Here is a 24,233-nt window from a genome sequence, read left to right on the forward strand (position 1 = left end):
GACTGGTCACATTGTGGCAGAAGCAGAGCCCATCTTGACGGGTGAAGAAGCTGGAAAAAGGTTGGTGACGCTTCCTCTGATCTGCGACTTGCACACTTTCATCCAACAAGTTCCACTGCTTGAGCCTAGACGTCAAAAGCTCGGCATTGGACTTGGTGAGACCAAGATCTCTAATCAAGTCGTTGAGGTCTTTTTGGTTGGGGTAGTATGGGTTTCTCTCCTCAGCTCCACCTCTGAAATTGTCATCTGGATCTACAACGTCTTCCACGCTCTCTGACTTGCTGCTCTCTTCTAAAGACGGCTGCTCTCTCTCCGGAGGAGTGGGTACGGGGAGCTCATGGCAGTGTGGCACCGGGGCGATGGATGAAGGAAGGTCCGGATACGTGATAGCAGGTGCATTCTTGCCAGTCCGATTTTTGGAAGGGTCCACCATGCAGAAGTAGCAGTTGCTTGAGTGGTCAGTGGGTTCCCGCCAAATTCTTGGGATAGCGAACTTCATGGCTCTCTTTTCCCCTCTGTACCATCCTACAAAAATACATTTATTTCACCCATGACTAATGTGTAAGAGATTCTCGCAACATTTTTCATATATGATATATTTTTTCAATAACATTGAAAATTGTAAAACATTTTAAAATTAAAAACTTTTACAATTTTAAAAATTTTAACAAATTTTATAACATAAAATTCCGAGTAACAATTGTCCATCTTACCTTCCAGAGTTTTTTTGCAGTGCTCGCAGGTGAAATGAGGTGCCCAGGGTTTGTCTTGATCCCTGACAGGCATGCCGAAATATGCCTTGTAGGCCTCACACATCTTAGCAGATGCTTCCACTGAGTACTTTTTCGCTCTTGTCTTGATAAATTGGAACTAAACTGAACTGGTGGGCTTAAGGCCCCTGTATTTATACTACTATTTATATTACTGGAAAGTTCTAGAAAGTTCTAGAAGTTACTCCAAGTTTACTCAGCACTGAATCTATCTGGAATGTTCTGGAAAATAGGTCAATTTCAAAATATCACTGTCCTGGTCACAAAAGCAAAGTTTGTGGGGAATAATAGCCATTTTTTATACTTTTGAGGCATAAGCAATTAGGAAATAACACTTACTACACAGGAACCAAAAAAAAAAAAAAAAAATTGTTACACGGTGTAATGTAAGCCTTTGCATTGCATGATCTATTTACAATTGAAAGATGTATTTTATTTTGGTTTATATGTACCTAAATGTTTGAAGAATTGATGTAAATATTAGGTTTTGCAAGATGTATGAATACATTTAACACGTTTGCTTCATTTTGCAATTGTATTTGATGATTTGCAAATTGCACAACTGTTCTGGCGTTTTGTGTTAACTGTTTTGAAAATTGTGCTAATATTATCAGTAACTGTACTTTAGCGATTGAGAAAAACTGTGTACCACAATAGTAAATAAGCAATGCTTTACCTGAGAAATCAAGAGCACATACTCCCCTCTGATGATGACCTTTTAGTAGAGACAGGCATTTTAGTGTTTGTGTATCCCACACATGAATGGATGGATCCCTTCCGACCTAAACATAATAACAACTGATTTGATTTGATGTTATGGCAAACCAATCCTTCATACAGTCGAGACAATACCATGATTTCTGATATCATATATAAGCAATGTTTCTGTGATCTCAGACCAACAATAAACACCCAGAATGCGAGCAAACTTCATTATGTTGTGTATACCGCCAGCACAAAAAGACATACATTTATATAGCAAGTATAGTGATTTGTACTATTTAGGGCTGAGCTGCTGGGCAAAGTTATATGTGTTCTCGGATTGAAACTTGTGCAATTCTCAACATTGAAAAAAAAAAAAAACTTTGAGGACCACTGATTTTAGGGGAAATAATGAACTTTGCCCACTACTCAAAAAAGGAATAACCACTAGGAGTCTGTTAAGTAAAACAAACAATAAACCTTAAGTTTAAACTATATGAGATTGAGATAGTTACCTGCCCAGTAGCCACATAATCCTTTACAGGGTGGATAGCTAAGCTAAGGATGTCATCATCATGTCCAACATAAAATCGCTGTGCGTGCTGCTGTCTGTTGTATATGACAGCCACGGCAGCAATGTGGTAAACCACCTCTCCAGCCTGTGTGTAAAACAGGTTGTTTCGACAGTCATAGCCTCTGTACCTGAAACAGCAATGAAAGACACTGTTAACCAACATGGCACATGTACAGTACTGTTCAGGACATGTTTTTATTCAGTGTAGTTTTTATTCAGTTATTCACACAGGAAGATGTGTAATAGGGGTTACAGAGGATGGATCAAATGTGTGGTGAAACAGCAGTCTTTTTATAGATGTACTATATAGTATTATCTTTTTTTACAAGAATATATTCACATAGTTAATCTCAAGATTTGACATTAACAAAAGTATCCACCTAACTAAGCTTGACTAACGAATCATAACTCAAACTGTAGCTTGACGCTCAAAGTGCTGCATAGATCTTACACTATCCACATTCCTGGATAAGAACATAACATTTAGCTCTTGAGCCCTCTTTTTCCTCTGTGCAGCAGACACAAGGTCTGTCCTTGTCCTGTCTTTTTAGAATAATACATTACATGACAAATATATTCTGAAAATCTTTTCAGTCTTTTTTGAACAATACTTATAGCCTTTCCTCTACTGTAAAATAATGGTGGGGGGAACGACATTGGAGACATGGCAAGTGCCCATTTCCCTTTGGAATTTTTATAATTCACTAATTCAGGTTTTTCATGGTTAAGCCATTTTGACAGTAAATCGTATATGACTTTACTATGTAAGGACTCGTCATTAATTTACTACCCTCAGTATTTTACAGCTTTATTTTGCAAAGTCAGATAGAGAAAATAGTGTGAGAACTGTTCTAAGTTGGCATACTGTAGCTGCAGTTCCTCTATTTTGCCAGCACATACACCTTTAAAAATAGAAGCTGTCTGACAAATGATATTAAATACAAGTATTTCCCTTTCTGCATATTTACATTCATGCAGACATTAATATGTCACTTACTTACCCATGAACAAACTGCAGTTTTAAACTCTCTTCTGGAGCTCTTTCCCGCTTTAAAGAGCTGACCGATTGGTTTTTCTCTTTGTTTTGTTGCTTGAGCTGAGGTAGATCTTCTTTGTACACCTAGAATTGAAAAAGCACAGGTCTGTACATTGGGGAGTCACTTCATAATACTTTGCACCCTTATGAGACAAATGTACAAGAGTAACTTTTAGTTTTAGTTATACATACGTTTAAGAGTGTGGATAAATTGATCCTTGTCATTAAATGGCCTTACAACAAGTGCGTTTATCATCAACATGGAAGCCTTTCATTGCTTAAGCAAATCATCCATGAAAATAATTAGTGCCGTGCAGGCTGACACAGCATCTGAGCAGAGGAGTGCATGTGCCCTGTGCAGTGACGCTTACACAGGCAAAAAGTTAATTGTGACCTCGGAAGTTTATGCATAAATGTCTGTATTGATTTTACAACGACTGTTACACACCAGACACGCTGCAATTTTTTATCGGGTGACAAGACACTTTCACAGCAACATGACCATACACACCTGAAGCGACACAGACACAATGCGACAGGTTTGAGAACTGCCGTATCTATAAAACTGCTATAAATTGCTATTGACAAAACTATGATCAAGACTGGTACATATTCGACAACAGACAACAGAAATTATGTCTTCTCTGACAGTATTTCAACAGATATGACAATACATCATACACACCAGGCTTATCCAGTTCCTTCAAAATGGACTCCCATATATTATCTTTCATCTTTGTATTTTATTGTTGCAATGACCTTTGTCATAAAGCTCAGGGTATTTTTCAACAGCAAGTACTATTTCATCTGTTACTTTGGATTCTGCTTCACCCTGGTGGACAACGTTCACTGAAGCTGCTCTTTAATTGCTAAGTACACAAAGTTTGAGTGGAAACAGGTGTGTCTGGTTAAGTGTTGATGGTTTCTGTCATTTAGAACCACTGTAGCACATCTTCCACTTCTTGTCACAATATATTGCACACAAATGCAGGCTTGAACTGTTTGCTTTCCGGTGGTGGTTTTCTAAACACAATGCCATTCCAGGAACACCCAGACACTGTCTTGATGGACACTTTGTTAAATGCAGCTATTGCATTTAGCGATGAGGGAGGTTGCTGCATAGCTGCACACAGTTTTCCAAAAGTTTACACAGGTATAGTGGATCACATAACAAGTCAGAAAACTAAATCATTTTGAATACATTACACCAATACAAATCGCTGACCAGCCCCAGGTGTGGCTACGAAAACACTGTTTCAGCCACATGCCAAAATTTCAGTAGAAAACACCTTATACACAGTGAACAGGCTGGCTGGTGGTTACGTCAGGCCAGGAAATGCAGGACATGGAATAGTGAGTGAATGGATGCGCTGTTGCGCCAGTTTATTGCAAAATAAAAGGTTTAGACAAATACAAAATACTTGTACAAATCAAAAATGGCACGAAGGCCAAAATAAACACAGACAAACAAATAGGACAAACTAAAACAAGTATGGTGCGGGTCCTTCCGCACAAGTAGCAATTGTTATATTTATCTTAGTTCTCTTAGATCCCAATTCTCTTCCATTCTTTCTCCCGGAACACCAACCTCGTGTCACCCGTGATTACTCTATTTATACACCTGTGGTGGGAGCCTTAATGATTTAATCATTTATTCAAGCCACATTCCGTGCACCAATACATACACACCACATAAAACACAAAAATACACACAGCGGTCGGGCACCCCACTACATATACACTTACACAACACAGGTTAATGTACTTCAACACTGTAAAATGTTTTTGTTATATGTAACACAAACCTGGTGTTCAAACTGGTACACCAGTTAGTGATAAAATCAACAAACAACAACACAATAATGTTTTTATTTTTATTTTAAGACTCTTTACATGTAACACACCTCTACTTAACAGACATCTACCGCCAGTGTGAAACTTTAAAGTCTTTCTCTTAGCAATTCTGTCACAGCACATCTTGCAGCTGCTAGGCCTTATATAGGATTTATACACATGCGACTTGAAAGCAGCAAGACGAGCGACATGAAAAGCAAAATAATTGCTTCACCTGTATTTCAACGCTATCTCTTCACATTGAAATGCACGCTTTTCGTGTTGCTCAAGTCCTGTATGTGTAAATCCATCTTCACACGCCATTCTAGCTGATAACCAATAAGCAGTAACCAAGGATAGTCACTGCTTTGTGACAAATGCTTATTAATCTACAAAACTTTTGCCAAGGTTACATATTTTACCAATTTTGACACCAAATTGTCTGCATATTTATCGGGTCTTGGAAAACATCTTAAAAGTAGCAACATGTTATAAGCACCACTAATAAGTCACTGTCACAACAGAATTGCACTGACTAATGGTGCAAGAAAAATACTGAAGCTGAATAAACCATGAGTGCATTTAGTCAGAACAGGCTTAAAATACTGCATTTATATGAAAAAAGGGATACAATTAGAAAAGCAATCTATTCATAAAAAGAAAAAAAAAAACAATCAAACACTATAATGAATGTTTTATTTGATGTCCTCTTCCTTGAGTTAGCATGTAGCCTACAGAAATGGCCTAGTCTGTTGCACTATTAGTCCTCAGGCTTGTACTGTACATTATTTTTTAAATCTCCTTATATACCATGAGGCTGGGAAATCAGAAAATATGAAAGTCATTATTATCGTGCATGCTATCATAAAATGCCCAGGGGAATACTTTTGAAAAAAATGTATGAAATAGAACTAGAAACTAGATACGAGTATGTCTTTATCAAAAGCACTCATTTTCTTTCTTACACCAAATACTGTATATTAATGTTAAAAATGTGGCCTTATAGAATTTTTATTTCCCTCTATACAATGATCATAAAAATACATTAAACAACAACAAAAATACATTCAATTACATTGCTTTAGTTTAAGAGATATAAATAAACCTTTAATAATTTATATTTACAGAGCAATAACACAATTATTTTTAATAAATACCTGAAAAAGATCAAAATGATATCTATGTATTCATTGCATATATTACAGTTGTAATTAAGAGTAAACAAAGTACCATGATTTAGCAATGCTTAATTGCATGGTAATATGACCATCCATGGTTATCTTAAGTGTGTCTAATGTTTACCATATAACAAAGTACTATGGGATGATCTTTATTTTGGATTACCCAAACTTTCCTCAAAGTCACAAAACAGTACTTTTAAACAAGATTCAGCACATTTTGATTGACTGACAGCTCAAATGAGACACTACATATGTTTCACAGCTGATCTTAGATTGTAAACTTTTTTTTTTTTTTTTATAACTGCTGGTTGAGTTCAGGCAACTTATCCTGAGGTCACATGATACCGGTAAATCAGATTCTCATGGCTTCTTGGTCTTTAGCTAGAAAGATCTATACAGAGTTCTATGTACATCTCTATGACAACTGTTTGCATGGCCAGGCAGCATTTGAACCAGTGACTTTCTGGAGCAGTGACATCCCCAAAAATAATGATTTTTTATTAGTTTTTTAGTTGTTATGCCAACTGTATTAGTAATTAAGATAAACATCTTATGGGCGGCTTTACCAACCTGACGATCATAGTTAATCTGGGCTTCCTGTTCAATGTCCGAATCCAACTCTGGCACGTCCGATAAATCAGAGTCTGATTCTTCACTATTGGAGTCAACACACCCCTCTGCTTAGCACGGAAATAAAGAGTGCATTAAAAAAGAATGACAGTAAGAATACTCATGACTCATAGTAAATTAGGAATTTTAATCCATGGCTATCATTATGTCTACTTGGACAGTATTCCATTAGAAAAGTTAAGGGCAATCTGCTTTCAACAAACGCCAATGTGTCCATGCTTTGGAGACAGCAAACATATGCTAAAGAAAGAGAAATCTAGAGTTTGTTTTCATTCAACGATAATAAACCTCCTAAAGGAAAAGGTATAATCACTTTAAGTTTACTAAAAACTGCATTACCTTGAATTGGAGTTTCCAGACATCCATTAGTCATCCCGTCCGGAATTAATCTCCACTGAAATACAGAGTGGTCAGCCCCTCCTGTGCTCAGCACCCACTGCAAGTCATGGGACCAATGAACATTTGTAACGTGGGCTGAATGACCAACATATTTTCTGAATTTGGCCCCTATAAACAGAATACATAACATCTGGTAATATGAAAAAGCAACTGTAAAGAAAGTTAACAGACACTGTTGTGCAGAAAGCATTGGATATCTTGAAACATATACTGTATATATTCAGTAAAGCATAAAATACCACCTATAGACAGCCCTGGATCTCCAGTATACTGTAGCTAAAGATTCTATAGTTGAGATAAAATAAATATATTTAAAAAAAAAACTTTGGTGAAAAGGATACTAAATTAGGTACCTGCAAATACAAGTTTATATCAAACTGCTTCATTAATTATGTGTTGGTTACATGCAAGGTAAAAGTGTAAATTATTTTCCTGCTTGAAATATATACAAATGACTTAATGTTATTAATATAAATAGAGATGCAGTGTTTACCATGTGTTAAAGTACACTGGCTCCAGTAGAAAGTTACTTAGACTGAGCACTAATCTGAAAAGTCAGTTTTTCAATCTAAAAAGCAGACCAGCATTGGAAACAGTCATTGAAGTCATGTCTATATATCTGACATATTCTATGCTTATAAGAAGGTGATAAGAAGGTCAGGGTGTTAGGTGTCTAGGATTTTGTCTGATTTTCTTTTCCTAAAGGTCTGCTGACAGCTGAAATGTACAACGTTATGTACAAATCGTTAGGATTGGGAAAACGTTCAGGACTCAATTTTGTCACAGATTTTCAACATTGGTTTCTTTCAAAATACATTAAATGATTTAATAGTTTTAGGCATGTTCATAAGAACCTTGTAACCTTTACTCAAAGCCTGGCTGGTTATTATTAGATTTTTCACAATTTATATGTTATGTATAAACATTAAACTTGGATTTTAAATGCCCAAGGCTGAGGAAGGCGCCTGGAAAGAAACATTTTAGCTCTCACAATCTGGAATAAATTCCTAACTAGCAATGGATCGGGTTCTTCTTGAAGTAGTTGTGGTCAGTGCTCCAGGTAAGCTGCGTATTAGGTGTTTTACGCATTGACAGAAATATGAATTGCGCATGATATTTGAATTTAATGCATAATGACAGCTTGGGTTTGCTTGCTCTCAAGCTTCCTGTACTTAGTTGCGGTTATACTCTGCGTCCTACATAAAACGCGATAATTATATCATATAGGAACCTAGATTACTATCCGAATATATGAGACTGTTGAGTGCATCTTTTCGTGCCTCTGACAGCTGAAAACATACCTACGATTATCCATGACTAAGGTTGTATTTTTTTTCAAGGTTACACAAAATAGTGTAAATATACATATTATTATCACTTAAAATAAATACAGGAAACGTTTGCCTTACTGACGCACTACTAGTTATTAACCTGGCAGCTAGTTTAGTTTGCTTCAACGAAAAAGTAATCAGCTGCAAGATCGGAAATATTGGTCCACTACAAAAGGGGACACTTCACTTCACATGTATGTCGTTATTTTTAGATTTGATTTATGTTTTTATTTTGTTTGCTAATTCACCGATGGTAAAAATAGAATGTCTTTAAAAAGTGGACTTAAAAAACGGAATATTAGCAACAGCTGAGTTTTGGCCCAGATGGAAGAGTGGCCCTGCTGCGTGCAGCCACCAACACCAATCAAATCTTCACAAGAAACACTAAAAAGGACACCTAGCCTGGAATTTCATACAGAACAAACAACCTTACCTTTTTTCAAACTGGGAAATCTAAAAAGCTTCACTAGTCCAAAATCATCTCCGGTGACTAGCACAGCTCTGTTGTAGTTTGCATCCACTGAATTTATATCATTTATGTCAGTGTATTTTGGCCAGATCCCACTGACTTCAGGCCCAATCACACATGTCCAGGTAGCCCAGTGGATAGCCTTGATTTCATCTTTACTTGTCAAATGTTTACCAGCTGGAACAAAGCAAAAACAACAATTTAATACATTCCATCTGATTTGCATTGTTTCATAATATTAAAAAAAAAAATGTTATGCAGATTTCCAGTATTAAATTGTAAACAGCAGGTATCCTGAAAAGCACTTAAATCCTTCTCCAAAGCATGTCTATGCCAACTTACCTCAAGAGATTTCTATAAACATCAAAGTGATTTCTCCAGAAATTATATTATTACACTCAAATGATTCTCTAGAGGTTTAAAAAAAGGATTCGGTCACGTTTTTTACGTATACTACAATTTTTTAAACATATGGTTATGCACCATGTTTGCTCCTCTTAAATGCGTACATGGTTGCATTTTTTTTAAGTTTGTGGAAGTCATTTGAGAGACACTGTTAACATTGCACTGACCTAGCTGGTGAAATCAAAGCTTATATACTCGCTTAAGCTTAAAAAGCAAGTAGCTTTAAATTTCTTTCTGAGTACTATTTATTTATTTATTTTAATACATGTTAAGGTGTTTTCACCTGAGTACAGGAACTGCTATTCAGTTGTTGTTGCCTCCTGCCATTGGTATACTCAGTATGTAACTCAGGCTAGATCAGACTGTGTCTTTAGATGTAATAACCAGCGCCACCTGGTGCCGCTTTGCATGAGGTTTCCTTTTGTTTGTTTTTTCTGGCAATAAGCTGCTGTGCACTAGATGGTTCTGGTGTTTGCTAATATAAAGACCACTTGTCTCATCTGGCCTGCATTACATATGTCTGAAGCAGGCAGCTAGGATAAAAGAACAGTTCCTGAACTCATGGTCAAAGCACCTAGACACAGGCTTATCAAAAAATAAAAAAGCAATATTTTATTAATTGCACTCTGAATGATTGCAAACATCATAAAAAGAAAAAAAAAAACTAAAAAAAAAAAAAAAAAAAAAAAAAAAAAAAACTAAAGAAATTGAGTTCGAAGCTACTTATTTACCCGTATTTACAAAGTTTTTGCCAAGTATAAAACTTACCACAAACAGTTTTACTGCAACTATAAATTGACTGTTTGAAGCACTTAAGGTAGAAAAATATTTCTGAAAAGGTTAGTTTTAGGTACTCATCCAAAGACAGCTGTGAGTCAAAGTAGTGATATCACTGGATCTATTATCTAATTAGTGACTTAACTGTTAACTACTTGCTGTAAGAAGTTGGAAAGGGAACACATACATTTATATATATATATACACAGTGGCTTGCGAAAGTATTGACCCCCCCCTTGGCATTTTTCCTATTTTGTTGCCTTACAACCTGGAATTAAAATGGATTTTTATTTGGATTTCATGTAATGGACATACACAAAATAGTCCAAATTGGTGAAGTGAAATGAAAAAAATAACTTGTTTAAAAGAATTCTGAAAAAATAAATAACCAAAAAGTGGTGCGTGCATATGTATTCACCCCCTTTGCTATTAAGCCTCTAAATAAGATCTGGTGCAACCAATTACCTTCAGAAGTAACATAATTAGTTAAATAAAGTCCACCTGTGTGCAATCTAAGTGTCACATGGCCTGTCACATGATCTCAGTATATATACACATGTTCTGAAAGGCCCCAGAGTCTGCAACACCACTAAGCAAGGGGCACCACCAAGCAACCATGAAGACCAAGGAGCTCTCCAAACAGGTCAGGGACAAAGTTGTGGAGAAGTACAGATCAGGGTTGGGTTATAAAAAAATATCAGAAACCCACGGAGCACCATTAAAGCCATTATTAAAAAATGGAAAGAATATGGCACCACAACAAACCTGGCAAGAGAGGGTCGCCCACCAAAACTCACGGACCAGGCAAGGAGGGCATTAATCAGAGAGGCAACAAAGAGACCAAAGATAACCCTGAAGGAGCTGCAAAGCTCCACAGCGGAGATTGGAGTATCTGTCCATAGGACCACTTTAAGCCGTACACTCCACAGAGCTGGGCTTTACGGAAGAGTGGCCAGAAAAAAGCCATTGCTTAAAGAAAAAAATAAGCAAACACGTTTGGTGTTAGCCAAAAGGCATGTGGGAGACTCCCCAAACATATAGAAGAAAGTACTCTGGTCAGATGAGACTAAAATTGAGCTTTTTGGCCATCAAGGAAAACGCTATGTCTGGCGCAAACCCAACACCTCTCATCACCCTGAGAACACCATCCCCACAGTGAAGCATGGTGGTGGCAGCATCATGCTGTGGGGATGTTTTTCATCGGCAGGGACTGGGAAACTGGTCAGAATTGAAGGAATGATGGATGGCGCTAAATACAGGGAAATTCTTGAGGGAAACCTGTTTCAGTCTTCCAGAGATTTGTGACTGGGACGGAGGTTCACCTTCCAGCAGGACAATGACCCTAAGCATACTGCTAAAGCAACACTCGAGTGGTTTAAGGGGAAACATTTAAATGTCTTGGAATGGCCTAGTCAAAGCCCAGACCTCAATCCAATTGAGAATCTGTGGTATGACTTAAAGATTGCTGTACACCAGCGGAACCCATCCAAATTGAAGGAGCTGGAGCAGTTTTGCTTTGAAGAATGGGCAAAAATCCCAGTGGCTAGATGTGCCAAGCTTATAGATACATACCCCAAGAGACTTGCAGCTGTAATTGCTGCAAAAGGTGGCTCTGCAAAGTATTGACTTTGGGGGGGTGAATAGTTATGCACGCTCAAGTTTGCTGGTTTTTTTGTCTTATTTCTTGTTTGTTTCACAATAACAAATATTTTGCATCTTCAAAGTGGTAGGCATGTTGTGTAAATCAAATGATACAAACCCCCCAAAAATCAATTTTAATTCCAGGTTGTAAGGCAACAAAATAGGAAAAATGCCAAGGGGGGTCAATACTTTTGCAAGCCACTGTATATATATATATATATATATATATATATATATATATATATATATATATATATATATATATATATAAAATTAAAATTAAAAGTTTAAATATTATTTTCGATATATTGGACTTCCGGTACTCATTTGCTAATTGCTAGGGAATCAGTGCTTCAACAGAAGGCAATTGGGAAGGGTACTATAAAACTGTGAGCAAAACACCCGATTGACACGTTGGGCTATGTGTAATGGAGATACAGGAACAGTAATATCAAGAAAAACAAATGGCCAACAATTGAGAAGAGAACGTGTTTGCTTTCAGATACAATGCATGTCAATTTTTATAGACAGCAAGTGAACAATAATAACTCTAGAGAAGACATGTGTTGGGGTAATTTCATGTCAAATTAAATCAAATCACTTGGAGCTGCTTGGATTTCAAACTAGTATCTAGAATGTCAGTATTTTAAATGCATACTTTAAGCCATGAGCAAAGTATGCAAATTAAACTAAATATACTATTTACAGTAGGCAGTATTACAATTAATCGAATGTGCTTTCTCTACAATGAGTAATGAATTCTGAAGATTCAGGAATGATGACTAAAATGGAATAATCTCTGAATTAATTGCGTTATATAACAGATGATGTATTGACAGTTTGCTAACTCAACACTTGAAAGGCATACAGCTTGTACATCTTGATTGACCTTTTTAACAAGTATCTTTTAGTAAATGCAAATATGATCGATTACATACAACATTTTTCAGAAAATGTGATGAAAATAAGTGAGAAATAACTTATAATTAAAAAATTTGACTTAAGATTAAGTAAATGTACCTTTTAACGAGACTCTCAAAAACACAAGCCCAAAAGAAATACATTTTCTATCAATTTACCAATTTGAAAAAACTATTTTTTTTGTTCAAGGCAACTACATTCTTTTTTACTTGCCAAACCATGCCGACTAAAAATGTATGATTCAGACAACTCACTTCTCAAGTTGTTAAGCCTTTAGTAATATCGGAGCTTTGACAGAATTTAAATGACATTTTTTATTTGTCAGTACGTGCTAGAAAGGAAACCAAAGCACAACTCCCAGTTACAGCGGAAGTGTTTAAATGAAACACCCCCCCCTTGCAAACTGTAATAGTCTACAGAGGACACTTTTCAGTTTCAGCAGTGTTATACAGCAGATGTTTTGTTTAATCAGAATGAAAAATTCTGAAAATGACAAGAATTGCATTTACAAATCAGTTTATGTTAAGTTTATGTTATCATTGCTTTTTTGTCACACCCTGTTTGTTAATCACATCAGAACAAACAAAAAAAACTGGTTTGGGTTTCTTTCTAATTGTTGTCACTCACATGGCATCCTGTAGAACAGTCGCTCACCAGCTCCATCATTGGTTTGTAAGTATTTACTGTCAACAGACCAGTCGAGGTGGGTGATGAAACTAGAAGACTTGTTGCACTCGCCCACTTTCTTGTAGCGCTGAGCCACTGCGTACACATCTACCAGGCCATCGTTGGAACCCACAGCAAGGTTGGAGCCATCAGGAGAAAATTTCATTTCGTGAATAACCTCCTTTCTATCTTTGATGTGAACCACTTCAGTCATATCCCTGAGACACAGCAAAATATAAGAGAATTAAACATGGTGATACACAATTTTTTACTTTGGTCCTAATGCCATTTTATTTGTATCTTTTCTGGCTGATGTAGTAAACAAAATATGAAACAAAATCTTCTATATATCTTATAGTGCATATAGTGCATCTTAAACACTTCCTTGCTGCAGCTGATTTAATCACTTTCTCTACTGAAGATACAGGATAAAAATGTATATTGTATTTATAAATAATACTATAATAAAACCTGCAAGGTTTCAAGGCCCCTGGTGGAATGGGCAGTCAGCTTTTCAGGAGGGGGCAAGTTCCCCAGCTCATAGGCAGTCCTGACCCTGTCTGCTATCCACTTGGACAGATGCTGCTTAGAGAGGGCTTGACCATGGAATTTCGCCCCATAGCAGACAAAAAATAGCAGACAAAAAATTGTTTGGACTGCCTTGAACATCTGTCAACATAATACGCCAGGGCCCGAACTGGGCAGAGCATATGGAGCTGTCACTCCCTGTCAGACTGAGGTGGAAAGCTTCCAATTCCTCAAACTGGCTGACAGGCAACGCAGAGATAGGCCTGCATCTCACTCACCAGCTTTGCAGATGTGATAGCAAGCAAGAAAGCCGCTTTAAATGATAAAATGCAGGGGATCAATTGAGGCTTCATGAGTGCTTAAGCACCATGTTTAACCTCCAATGAGGGACAATGTCCGAAGCCGCCGAGCCCATTTTCAAAAATCGCTTTGCCATGAAGTAGGCTCCTAAGGAGACCGAGTCAATTTTGACATGACAAGCTGAAATAGCTGCCAGATAGACCTTTAATGTGGAAGGTGATTTCCAACTCATCAAATAGGTCCTGCAAAAATTGCAGTATTACTGCCATGGGAAGTCGTGGCGTCAAACCCACGATGCAGACACCATGTCTAGAAGACGCCCCATTTGTACCCGTACTGGGAACACATGGACGCTGCCCTGATATTCTGCAGGGTGTCAATAACCCTGTTGAAAAGATCCCAGACGGCTCAAATGCATCTTTTCAGGGGCCAGACCCAGAGCTGCAGGCTCAGTGGCTCAGGGTGCCATAAGGTCCCCCGTGCCTGACTGAGCAGGTTGCTGCACGTTGGCAGTCTCCACTGCGACACTGCCCAGCGTTACGCCTAGGAGTAGATGGACTGGCTGTTTCCATCAAGAGAGTGCCCTTAGTCAGAGATGGGACTGTAAATAGGCGGATGAGGTTCAACATGGGCTGGTGAACCAGAACTGCACAAGGAGCATGTGCAGACCTAATGGGAAGGTCTGGGAAGCTGCTGCCATCAGGCCCAGAAGTTTCTAGTATGTCACTATTGTTAGTGCTCTGTTGAGCTGAAAGAGTGCAAAACAGGAGGCTATGGGCGGTGGAACCAATTATGGCCTCCATGGCGAGCAACCGCGGGCCGGTGCTGAAAATCAGCTCTGGCAGTGGGATGCTGGTTTTCGTACCAGAGGTGGTCGCTTGGAAAGCAGGCGAACCAGCTCTTTAGTGGATTCCCGTGCATGGTGACGTATGCCCTGGAGTAGCGGTGCATTGTCCCCATCAGGCACATGTGCCTGGGAAAGCCAAAGTTGCCTGCAGGTTACCAGCTGTTGATCTTAGACAACCCTAGCAGGTTGTTGTTCACCAAGCGCAGTTCGTCCAGCTGTTGTGGTGAGGGCCTGTGGCTTGTGGAAAGGGACCGCTGCAGCTGTGACTGGTAGGCTACCAGCATACTGTTATAGTTCCCTAACCTTGCGGCGAACGCCCCGGTTGAGTAAGCCTTCTTGATGATCACGTCAGAAACCCGACATTGATTGTTAGGGCAGGCAGCACTTTGGCCAGCAAAGCCAAATTAGGCGTCTGGACCATGGCAGCAATGGACACCTCAACCAATGGAAAATGGGCCAAGCCAAGTCATGCACCCGGTATGGGGTGTCCATTATGTGGGAAACAGCAGGAGCTGTTGCCACATGGTCCCAGGAGGATTGGATCTCATGGAGGAAATCCGGGTGAACTGGGGGGTTTATGGGAGAGGCGGTAGGCTCCTCGTCAAAGATGGATTGCCTTGTTTCCCCTGCTGTAGGCCAGGGCACTTGCAAAGTTGCAGTAACCCTCCTGAGTAGCGGCATGAGCTCTGCCGACAGAGAGAGCTTTACCGCTGGGGACGTGCTGTCCAACTCCACGTACTCAGATGGGAACATCAGCTCCTGCTCGCCCACCTCCTCAGAGGCAGTGATGGACATTATGTCCTCCTGTGGCCAATCTGCCCAATCCATGAGGCGCTGAGCGCTCCTGCAGCAACTGCTTGAGGACTGCTCCCTGTTGGGATACAGCTGCCCAGATTTTTTCCATCTGCTCCAAGTCTGCCGATCGCCTGGAATGATGACTGAGGGGAAGGAGAGGCATAGCTCGAGGAAGATGATGAAGCCCTTGAAGACGTTTTTGAGCCTGGGCTACTTTCCCAGGTGCGTCATCTGCTCTCCCTTGTTGCAGAGCCATGGGGTGAGGACGTAGCAACCTCTGTATGAAAGGGTAATGGAGAAGAGCTGTGAGACAACATCACCTCCAGCGTGCGCTTGGAGAAAGGAGCACAAAACTTGTAGAAACTATGGCATGATGCAAGGAGCAACCAGTGCAATGTACAGCATTGTGACAGAAATAGAATGATCTTTGGTGGTAAATTTCTCTCCCGACCTGTGAGGGCGCTAAGTAATGGGAACAGAGTACCCTGGACTGTTTGGCCTGAAACTTCATTCCCAGGGTTAAAAGGAAGTCGGTCATCTAGAAAGGGGGCAGAGCTTCAGTGCACTAACTCATCGACCCGGAAGGGAAAAGATGTGGCAGCCCCGAATTGGAGGAGCGGCTGCAATCATTTACAAAGGGATCATGTGTGATGGTACAAATAGGGGACAAAGCGACGTAATGTGTTCCTTTTTTGGTTAGAGAAACGACCCGGAAGGACCAGAGTTGTTATTATTCGTACTGTGAGTGTTTAGTTTGTTTGTCACTAATTTACTGTTTGTTATTATTAGTAGATGGCTAACACATTGCCCGAGCTGTCGCCAAGGGCCAGCACGAACCAGAACAGCACTGCACTTGTATCACAAATTAAGTTGTACCTGCACCACGAGCACTGTAACATGCACTCAGGACTGGTGACCGTGTTTTGTATTGTGTGTGTGGAAATTGACTGTGCTTATAATTTGGAATGGCAGTTCCTTTTCTTTGAACAGTGCAATACCCATCGCTGGGTATTGCCAGGGACTTATTATTTGTGGTCGTCAGACTGGGATTATAATTAAAAAAACACCATTGCACTTGGATTCTTGTTGTCTGCCTTTTCATTAGTCAACGCATCACCCCTGCACATGTACACTGCAAGCCACTTTGACATAAGTATACAGTTGTACAGTTGTTGCCTCAATCTTCTTCTATATATTGACTGGGCGGGTCAAGACCTGAGTGGGACCAGTTCAGTACCGTACAGGTGAACTTGCCACCAGGTTAATAGCAGATTGGAACTGGGTCGGTTCGGTACCTGTTCGTTGTATTTAACACCATGTCAGCACTGGTTCAAAACTGGTTCAGTACAGGTTCGGAACCTGGTCGGCACCAGGTAGGTTCGGTGGCTTTAGCACTGGGTTAGTACCATGCGGTAAACTCAGTCACGGTTCGGTACCGGTACGGAATCAGAAGTGTCCGTCTGGTCGCAGTTACCGTGGGTGGCAATGTACAGGCAATGTACAGTAAAAGCCACTGGCAAAACCACTCAGTCAGTACCAATGCAGTACCACAAAAGACTATCTATAGAGACAAATTAGGTGCACTTATTTACTTATTTTACTCAAGTTTCTAGCATGGTATCCTACTTTTTCTCCAGTAACAAAAAAAGACCTTGGTCTAAAACAGATGAAAGTGTTCTTTCATTTATAAATGTTCTAATTACACTGCACTACATATACCAAAAATCTCAAAGCTATGTTTGGTTTCATACGAGCATAAATTACACAGCAACCTTACACTTCAATGTTAATAATGTAACCTAAAATACTTTTACTAAAGGGAACATGCTATAAAGCAGAAAGGCAATTCCACACTTCTGCAAAGCAATATATCCAACTGTCACCCAGTCAAAATGGAACAATCTATATTTGTCCTTGTGGCAGAGCAGAAACCCTGAATTATTTTTAATTTAAATTTGGCAGGGATGGGGTTAATTTCATCCTTGTCAGAATCTGTGTGGGGAATGTGGCTGGGGCCTTGGTTGAATTGATGGTAAGTCAAGCCCCAGCTCCATGCAAACAGCAAATGCAGTATTTAGTGAAGACTCTGTTTACTGCCTGCATAGCTGAGTGGTATGTGTTTGTTAGATTGGTTTAGTTTAAACCTTTTATTTTGGGTCCCTGTACCTTGTTTGTTTCTGTTTCAAATCTATTTTGGTAAGAATATTAGAGCACTCACAGACCTGAGATCAAACAATCACTTTTGCATAGGAAAAGTAGCAGAATCTTTGAAGTGCACTGCAAATGTGCATTAATAATTGTACTGTATTTGGTTTAGTTCAGAAAGACAATCCTTTACAGCATAACAGTTGCAATCTGCTTATTGTACCCTTTTTTATTTTATGCTCAAGTCTGCTTAAAACAAATCAACAGAAACCCTCTTTATCTTGCCAAACATCTGTCTCATTCAATGCAGAAAGTAATATACAGCATTAGCTTAATGAATAAGAAGCCTCAGGTATTAAAGTAGCAATAACTTTTTGAGTATGATTCTAAGTCATGAATACAACTGCTGGTTATTACTATATGCAATGCACTTACTGTATCTTAGCACCCCAGAAATGTATAGCTGAACAATATTCAGGTTTTCTGCCAGGGCATATATCAGAGCACTTTACTCTGCAAATTAAAGTATTTTACTGTCCTAAAGACAAGAGAACTAAATGGAACGCCTACTAATATTATTATAGATTTATAATCTATCTAGTCAACCAGTCAAGCACAGTCAAGAGATGCTGTCCACATTATATAGTGGGGAGACTTCATAAATCTACACTGAATTGTAAAAAAAGACTTAGAGCTAAAATACTATGGTGCATTTATTTTTTTTATAAAACATACTGCATTTCACACAAAGTACAAACCTTTTTATAAAACATACTGCATTTCACACAAAGTACAAACCTTTCTATTAAAATAAATTGTGAAACAATAACCTTGAGGCTACTAGCGAATCAAGTCTTCACAGAGGAAATATTGCAGAAAGGTCTTTAAATCTTTAACTGTAATAGCCAGTGGTAGTCTTACCTGACCCTGAGAACAGTGAATGAGCCATCCTTCATTCCGAGAGCTAATTGAGAGCCATCACTGTTGAAAGCTACGCTCCGCACGGCCTCTTCCATGTTGCAGCGGGCAATCAGGGCATGGTCTGCCAGACTCCACAGCCTTCAGTCAAGAAAAAGTATGAAATTAAATTTTTTTTTTTTTTTAAGTATTTCCTTTCCACATCAGTAACTACTGTAAAATGAGAAATTTCTTCTGAAACTTATTTTTCTAGTATTTTATTATGGACTTAAGACAACACACATGGTATTGCTCTGTTTTCTGTATTTACTAATCGAGTTTGACATAAATTGCTTTTTATTATTATAATATATCTTTATCAGACTAACTATATATATACTATATATATAGATATATTATATTATATATATATATATATATATATATATATATATATATATATATATATATATATATATATACATATATATATATATATATATATATATATATATATATATATATATATATATATGATATCATATGCCAGATTTATGTTGCCCGTTCCTTACCAAACAAAAAAATATGTCAGAGAAATGACATTAAAGTCCTCTTGGCGCACGGAAAAGAAATGTTTTCTGAGAAGCTGAGAGTCCTTACGGCTGAGGTCACTCAGTATGAAATTGAGATATTTGGAAAAGCCTCATCCAAGATCAGTTATGCTACCGAAGAGCCATATGGTGCTCTATAGTGGAGAAAGTCAAGGCTGTTTACCAGGAGGACAGTCAACCAGGTAATGAAAAGATGAAATTCAGCTATTAGGTCTAGGATGACCTGCGGAGTGAGGCGATAATGCCTTACCACTGCATCCTCCAGCATCCCAAACAAAATGACCCTGGGATTAAATATGCGGGACCTTCTCTGTCTTGCCCTCAATAAGAGCCAAGTGTTGCCACATCAGGAAGTGTACCACAGCAGCCATCCTGAGGCCAGGTCTCTGGTGTGTGGTTTTATACAGCTCTTAATTACTCACTTCTACAATGGTTTGCACCTTGCAGCTAAGTTTTTAGAGGATCAGCAATTGCCCAAGTGCAAGGCAAAATCCTTACATTTCATTATAATGTTTGCACTCGCTTAGTATTCCAGATCCCTGCCAATTCTATGCTCTTTTCTTCATTTGAATAAATTTCAATATCATTAAATGGATTAATAATGGCAAAGTGATAATTTGAGATAAGTCCACAGACGCTCCCTAAAAATGTAAAAACTAAAAAAATTATATTGCACTAATGAGAATTTAAAAAGAAAACGCTAATATTGTATTCCTTATTGATCGATTGCTATAGCAAGATAAAGCATCTTGACTCTCTCCAAACACAGAATATTGTATTTATTATAGAGATTTCCTTTCCAAAAATTCGGTTGACAGGTAAATTGGTAGGTTAGGTTGAGAGGGACTAAGACGGCTCCGAGAAATCCTGAAGATCAAGAATCCAGACGCTTATTCACCATCACAAACACGCATCGCAAGTGAGTGGATTCAACCATACTTTTTTTTTTTAAACATAAGTCCAGACTTATTGCTCACGTGTTTCTGGCAAATCTCAGACAGGCTACAATTAGCTGACTGGCATCTGTATGATCAACTCTCTAGCTACTACTGCCTCAAGCTGTGCAGCAAAATTGCTATGCAAATTCTTTACGAATGATACTTAAATATCATATGTAATTCATATATTTTCAATCCTTAGAACACCCAACATAGCTTATCTGGAGCGTTGTCCAAAGTCGGCCAATGACGTCAATGGCCGGGCATTGTTGTCAATGCCCATAAGCAGCAGCCAATGACAGCATTGACAGGGCATTGATGTCATTGCCCAATTTTGTCGATCAATGTTGTTATAAAGACCTAAATAACAGTATTGGCCAGGAAATGACGACATTGCCCAGTAGTAGTTGGTCAATGTTGAAAAAATTACTACAACTAAATAATGTCACATCCATAGCTAGGTGGTCCTAAACAAGCGATGGCAAAAGTTATTAGTGCATTTTAAAACCTCAGTAAATTAAATGGTAATAGTTATTTTTTAATATAAATTTAAAAAAAAAAGAGTAACAGCATGATCTACTGGCAGTAAACACTTAATATGGGAGGACATATCTACCGGTAAGTGTTGTTTTCTTATTCATATAGTGTTGCTTTGCTGATAAGTTACACGTTATAACGTGAAAACAATCTGCACTACTAATAATTTGCTGCACTACTGCGGTGAATGCCGAAACCTTCATCTGTATTTATGATTCTACAGTAAATACAGTAGAATCGTAAATCTCGAAAAACTACTCACTTCTAAATCGTTTGTAGTCATTTTGTATTACTTTAGTATAAATACATGTTAATTTGGATTCATATGTTGTTTTTTTCTGACTTTATGTGAACGAAAAGACACACATTTGCCTGTTTTCCCATTGGAAATAGTGATATTTTGAAATATCACTGTCCTGGTCACAAAAGCAAAGTTTGTGGGGAATAATAGCCATTTTCTATACTTTTGAGGCATAAGCAATTAGGCACAAAAATTGTGTTACATAGTGTAATAGTACTGTTTACTGTAGGCGCTCCAGTTCAGAATAAAACAAGGGTCCTAAATGTGAAAAGCAAGTTTTGTAAACTCAAAACCACATGGTGTATAAACTTTGAGCTTGCATGTCAACCTATTTATGTAGCTGCAAATTCAGTCGGCACCACCTAATCGGGAAACTGATTATCGTGATTACTGATTAAATGGGATACAACTCTTATGTCATTTAGTTGAGTTTAATTGGGATACAGCATTTTCAAGTGATGAACGGAGATCACTTTTCACAGCAAGACATGTTCACATAGCACAGCACAGTGAATACGTGAGTACGCTGTGACTTGCATAAACCTCCTTGAGCTTTGAAGGAGTTGGAGTCTTCTGAGGTTGCTCAGGCTGCTGTTGCAAAGAAAGTTGGCGTGTCAACTCACAGGTGCCTTGCTTGTGATAAGATGAGATTTCATGATTTTTCATTTCATGTATTAATAAAAAACAACAACAATTAATTTTGTTTAGGAATAAAAAAAAAAACAACTGACAACAATTGATATTTTAAATGATTTATTTAACATTTAATCCTAATGTGATGTAATTTCATTATTTTTCTTTTAATTTAGAAACAAAAGTTATGACTAAGGATGTCTCAAATGTCTCTCATTTAATTGGGACAGCCATTTATTCAGGATATTTTTACTTCTCCCAAGGTGTCCTGATAAAGCAGCGCCCACTGTAGTGGTGATAGAAAAATAAAAGTTTTCTTATCTCATACCAACTTAACTGTGAAATAAAACTTATGAGTAATCAATCCACTGACCGTACAGATCGATCATCACTGCCTGTGACTGCCAGCGGTTTCTTGGGATGAAGGTCCAAGGCCCAGAGCTCTCCTTCACAGTGGCCCTGCATTATCAGCAGTGGTTTATCTCTCTCTCTCACCATCACCTCGAATATCTCGCTATCCTGTGTTCCTGCTAGTATGCGGTCTGCTTTCCAGCATACACTTCGGATTGACAACCCTGATAAAGAAACAAACATTGAGGGATGAAAGAAGCACACATCCGATTCAATTATTTTACAAAACTTATTAACTTTTGGCTACTTTTCATTTATGTGAAAATTTGCAGCCAAATTCTAAAGAAACTGTCAGTCTACATACTGTATATAATTACAATGTACTTCAGTACAGTTCACATATGCACAACAGTCTTTTTAATAGTTAATGATTTTCATCAAGTGCCGTTTTACCCACTTGTCCCTAACTTCTTAGTGTAAGTCCCTCTGTACAGGATAGCGGATTGAAAAGCTCCATGAAATGAAATACCTAGGACATGATTTGCTGCAGCACTTAAAAAACAGCTTGAACTCTACCAGACAAGGACTAAGAAACTACTTCTCAAAAATTATATGTCCAGGGTGTGGGGATAGCCTCCATTGAACTGTGTGGCTGATTTACAGGGTGACCAACACATTAGTTTGGGGACTAGTTTCCGGCTTGGTCTACGAAGGAATCCCCAAGCTAACTGGGTGGTGGTGTGAGGGTCTTGGCTTGAGCTGTGGACATTTCCCTGCATGGTTTAATAAAATAACGCAGTGCCTGCTCTCCTCAATGTTTTTTATGTATAGAAAGCCAGCCTCGGTTGTTTTTGTTTTTCTGCGCATGTGGAGCAATGCCTGCCTCAGTATGTGAAAATAATAATAAATAAATAAGCAGACACAAGTTAAGCTTTATATGGTATGTAAAACAGATGACCTTCAGCAGTATGATAAACCTTTTTGATTTACCAGTTTGATGTACCTCTATCTATCTATCTATCTATCTATCTATCTATCTATATATATATATTCGGATACACTATAAACTATATGGGTATTTCATCTGGATTTTTGTGCTCTTTGTAAGTATAATATATCTATATATATATATATATATCTATATATATATATATATATATATATATATATAATATATATATATATGGCAAATTTGACTTGAACAAAGAGCACAAAAATCCAGATGAAATACCCATATCCGAGTTTGACACACACCTGGCAAATTTCATTTTCTTCTTAATGAGAAAAGGAACTGCTTAATGACTGAGTAGGAACCTTGCATTCTGATTCTCTCTTTTGCCTTGCTGTTTCCTGTTAGCAACATTGCTTTGGGCAGGGCCTTCCCCAGAGGCAGCAATACGCAGACAGTAAAGCTGAGGATTGCTGCCTATAAGAGCTAAATTACCTTGAGCTACGTGCCTTGGCTTTTCTTTATGACTGGTAGGTGGCGTCGTTTTAAAGATTATTACAATACTATTCTGAATTCAACACTTGTTATTGTCATTTATGTATTACGAAAAGAGACGGCTATGCGCATGAACCCCGAGAGGTATGTTTTAGTCTGAGCAGTAATGACAGATACCTGGAACAACAACATATTTAATCATATTTTTTAAATCCATATAATATGGGCTACAGTGCATTTCAAGAAAATATTTAATCTCGGGGTTCATGTCACATAACCCCTCGATGAAATATTTTCTCATAATGCATTGGTTTTGTATTACTTGTCAATCATTTTGTTTACCAGCTTGCCAAATATCAAAGGCAAGCATGTTAAAAAAACAAAACAAAACACCATAAATGTTGTGGTTGATAACCTGAATAAAGGAGATTCTTTCCTATTAACCATATGATGGAAGGTGCTCTTGGTAGCCTTATCTCAATTAATCATTGGCTCCAAGAAAAACCGCTATCCTGACAGAAAGCTTACTATGATTTTAACAATGCAGGCTTGATTGAATCAACAATTAAAT

The 24,233-nt window shown here is 38.2% G+C and overlaps 1 protein-coding gene across 1 annotated transcript in view; it reads right to left on the reverse strand.

The window, feature by feature from the left end:
* Positions 1-24,233, reverse strand: part of LOC121316432 (echinoderm microtubule-associated protein-like 6) — an 81,493-nt gene that overhangs the window by 39,930 nt on the left and 17,330 nt on the right. Inside the window, exons 7-15 of the mRNA XM_041251502.1 lie at positions 22,241-22,442; positions 18,872-19,009; positions 13,297-13,553; positions 8,890-9,102; positions 7,066-7,233; positions 6,667-6,773; positions 3,048-3,166; positions 1,988-2,174; positions 1,447-1,552 (exon numbers count right to left, since the gene is read on the reverse strand). Coding sequence (XP_041107436.1) covers positions 1,447-1,552; positions 1,988-2,174; positions 3,048-3,166; positions 6,667-6,773; positions 7,066-7,233; positions 8,890-9,102; positions 13,297-13,553; positions 18,872-19,009; positions 22,241-22,442 — 1,497 coding nt within the window. The remainder of the gene's footprint in view (positions 1-1,446; positions 1,553-1,987; positions 2,175-3,047; positions 3,167-6,666; positions 6,774-7,065; positions 7,234-8,889; positions 9,103-13,296; positions 13,554-18,871; positions 19,010-22,240; positions 22,443-24,233) is intronic.

Source organism: Polyodon spathula, chromosome 5 (assembly GCF_017654505.1).
Source record: "Polyodon spathula isolate WHYD16114869_AA chromosome 5, ASM1765450v1, whole genome shotgun sequence".
In the NCBI taxonomy this organism is placed as follows: domain Eukaryota; kingdom Metazoa; phylum Chordata; class Actinopteri; order Acipenseriformes; family Polyodontidae; genus Polyodon; species Polyodon spathula.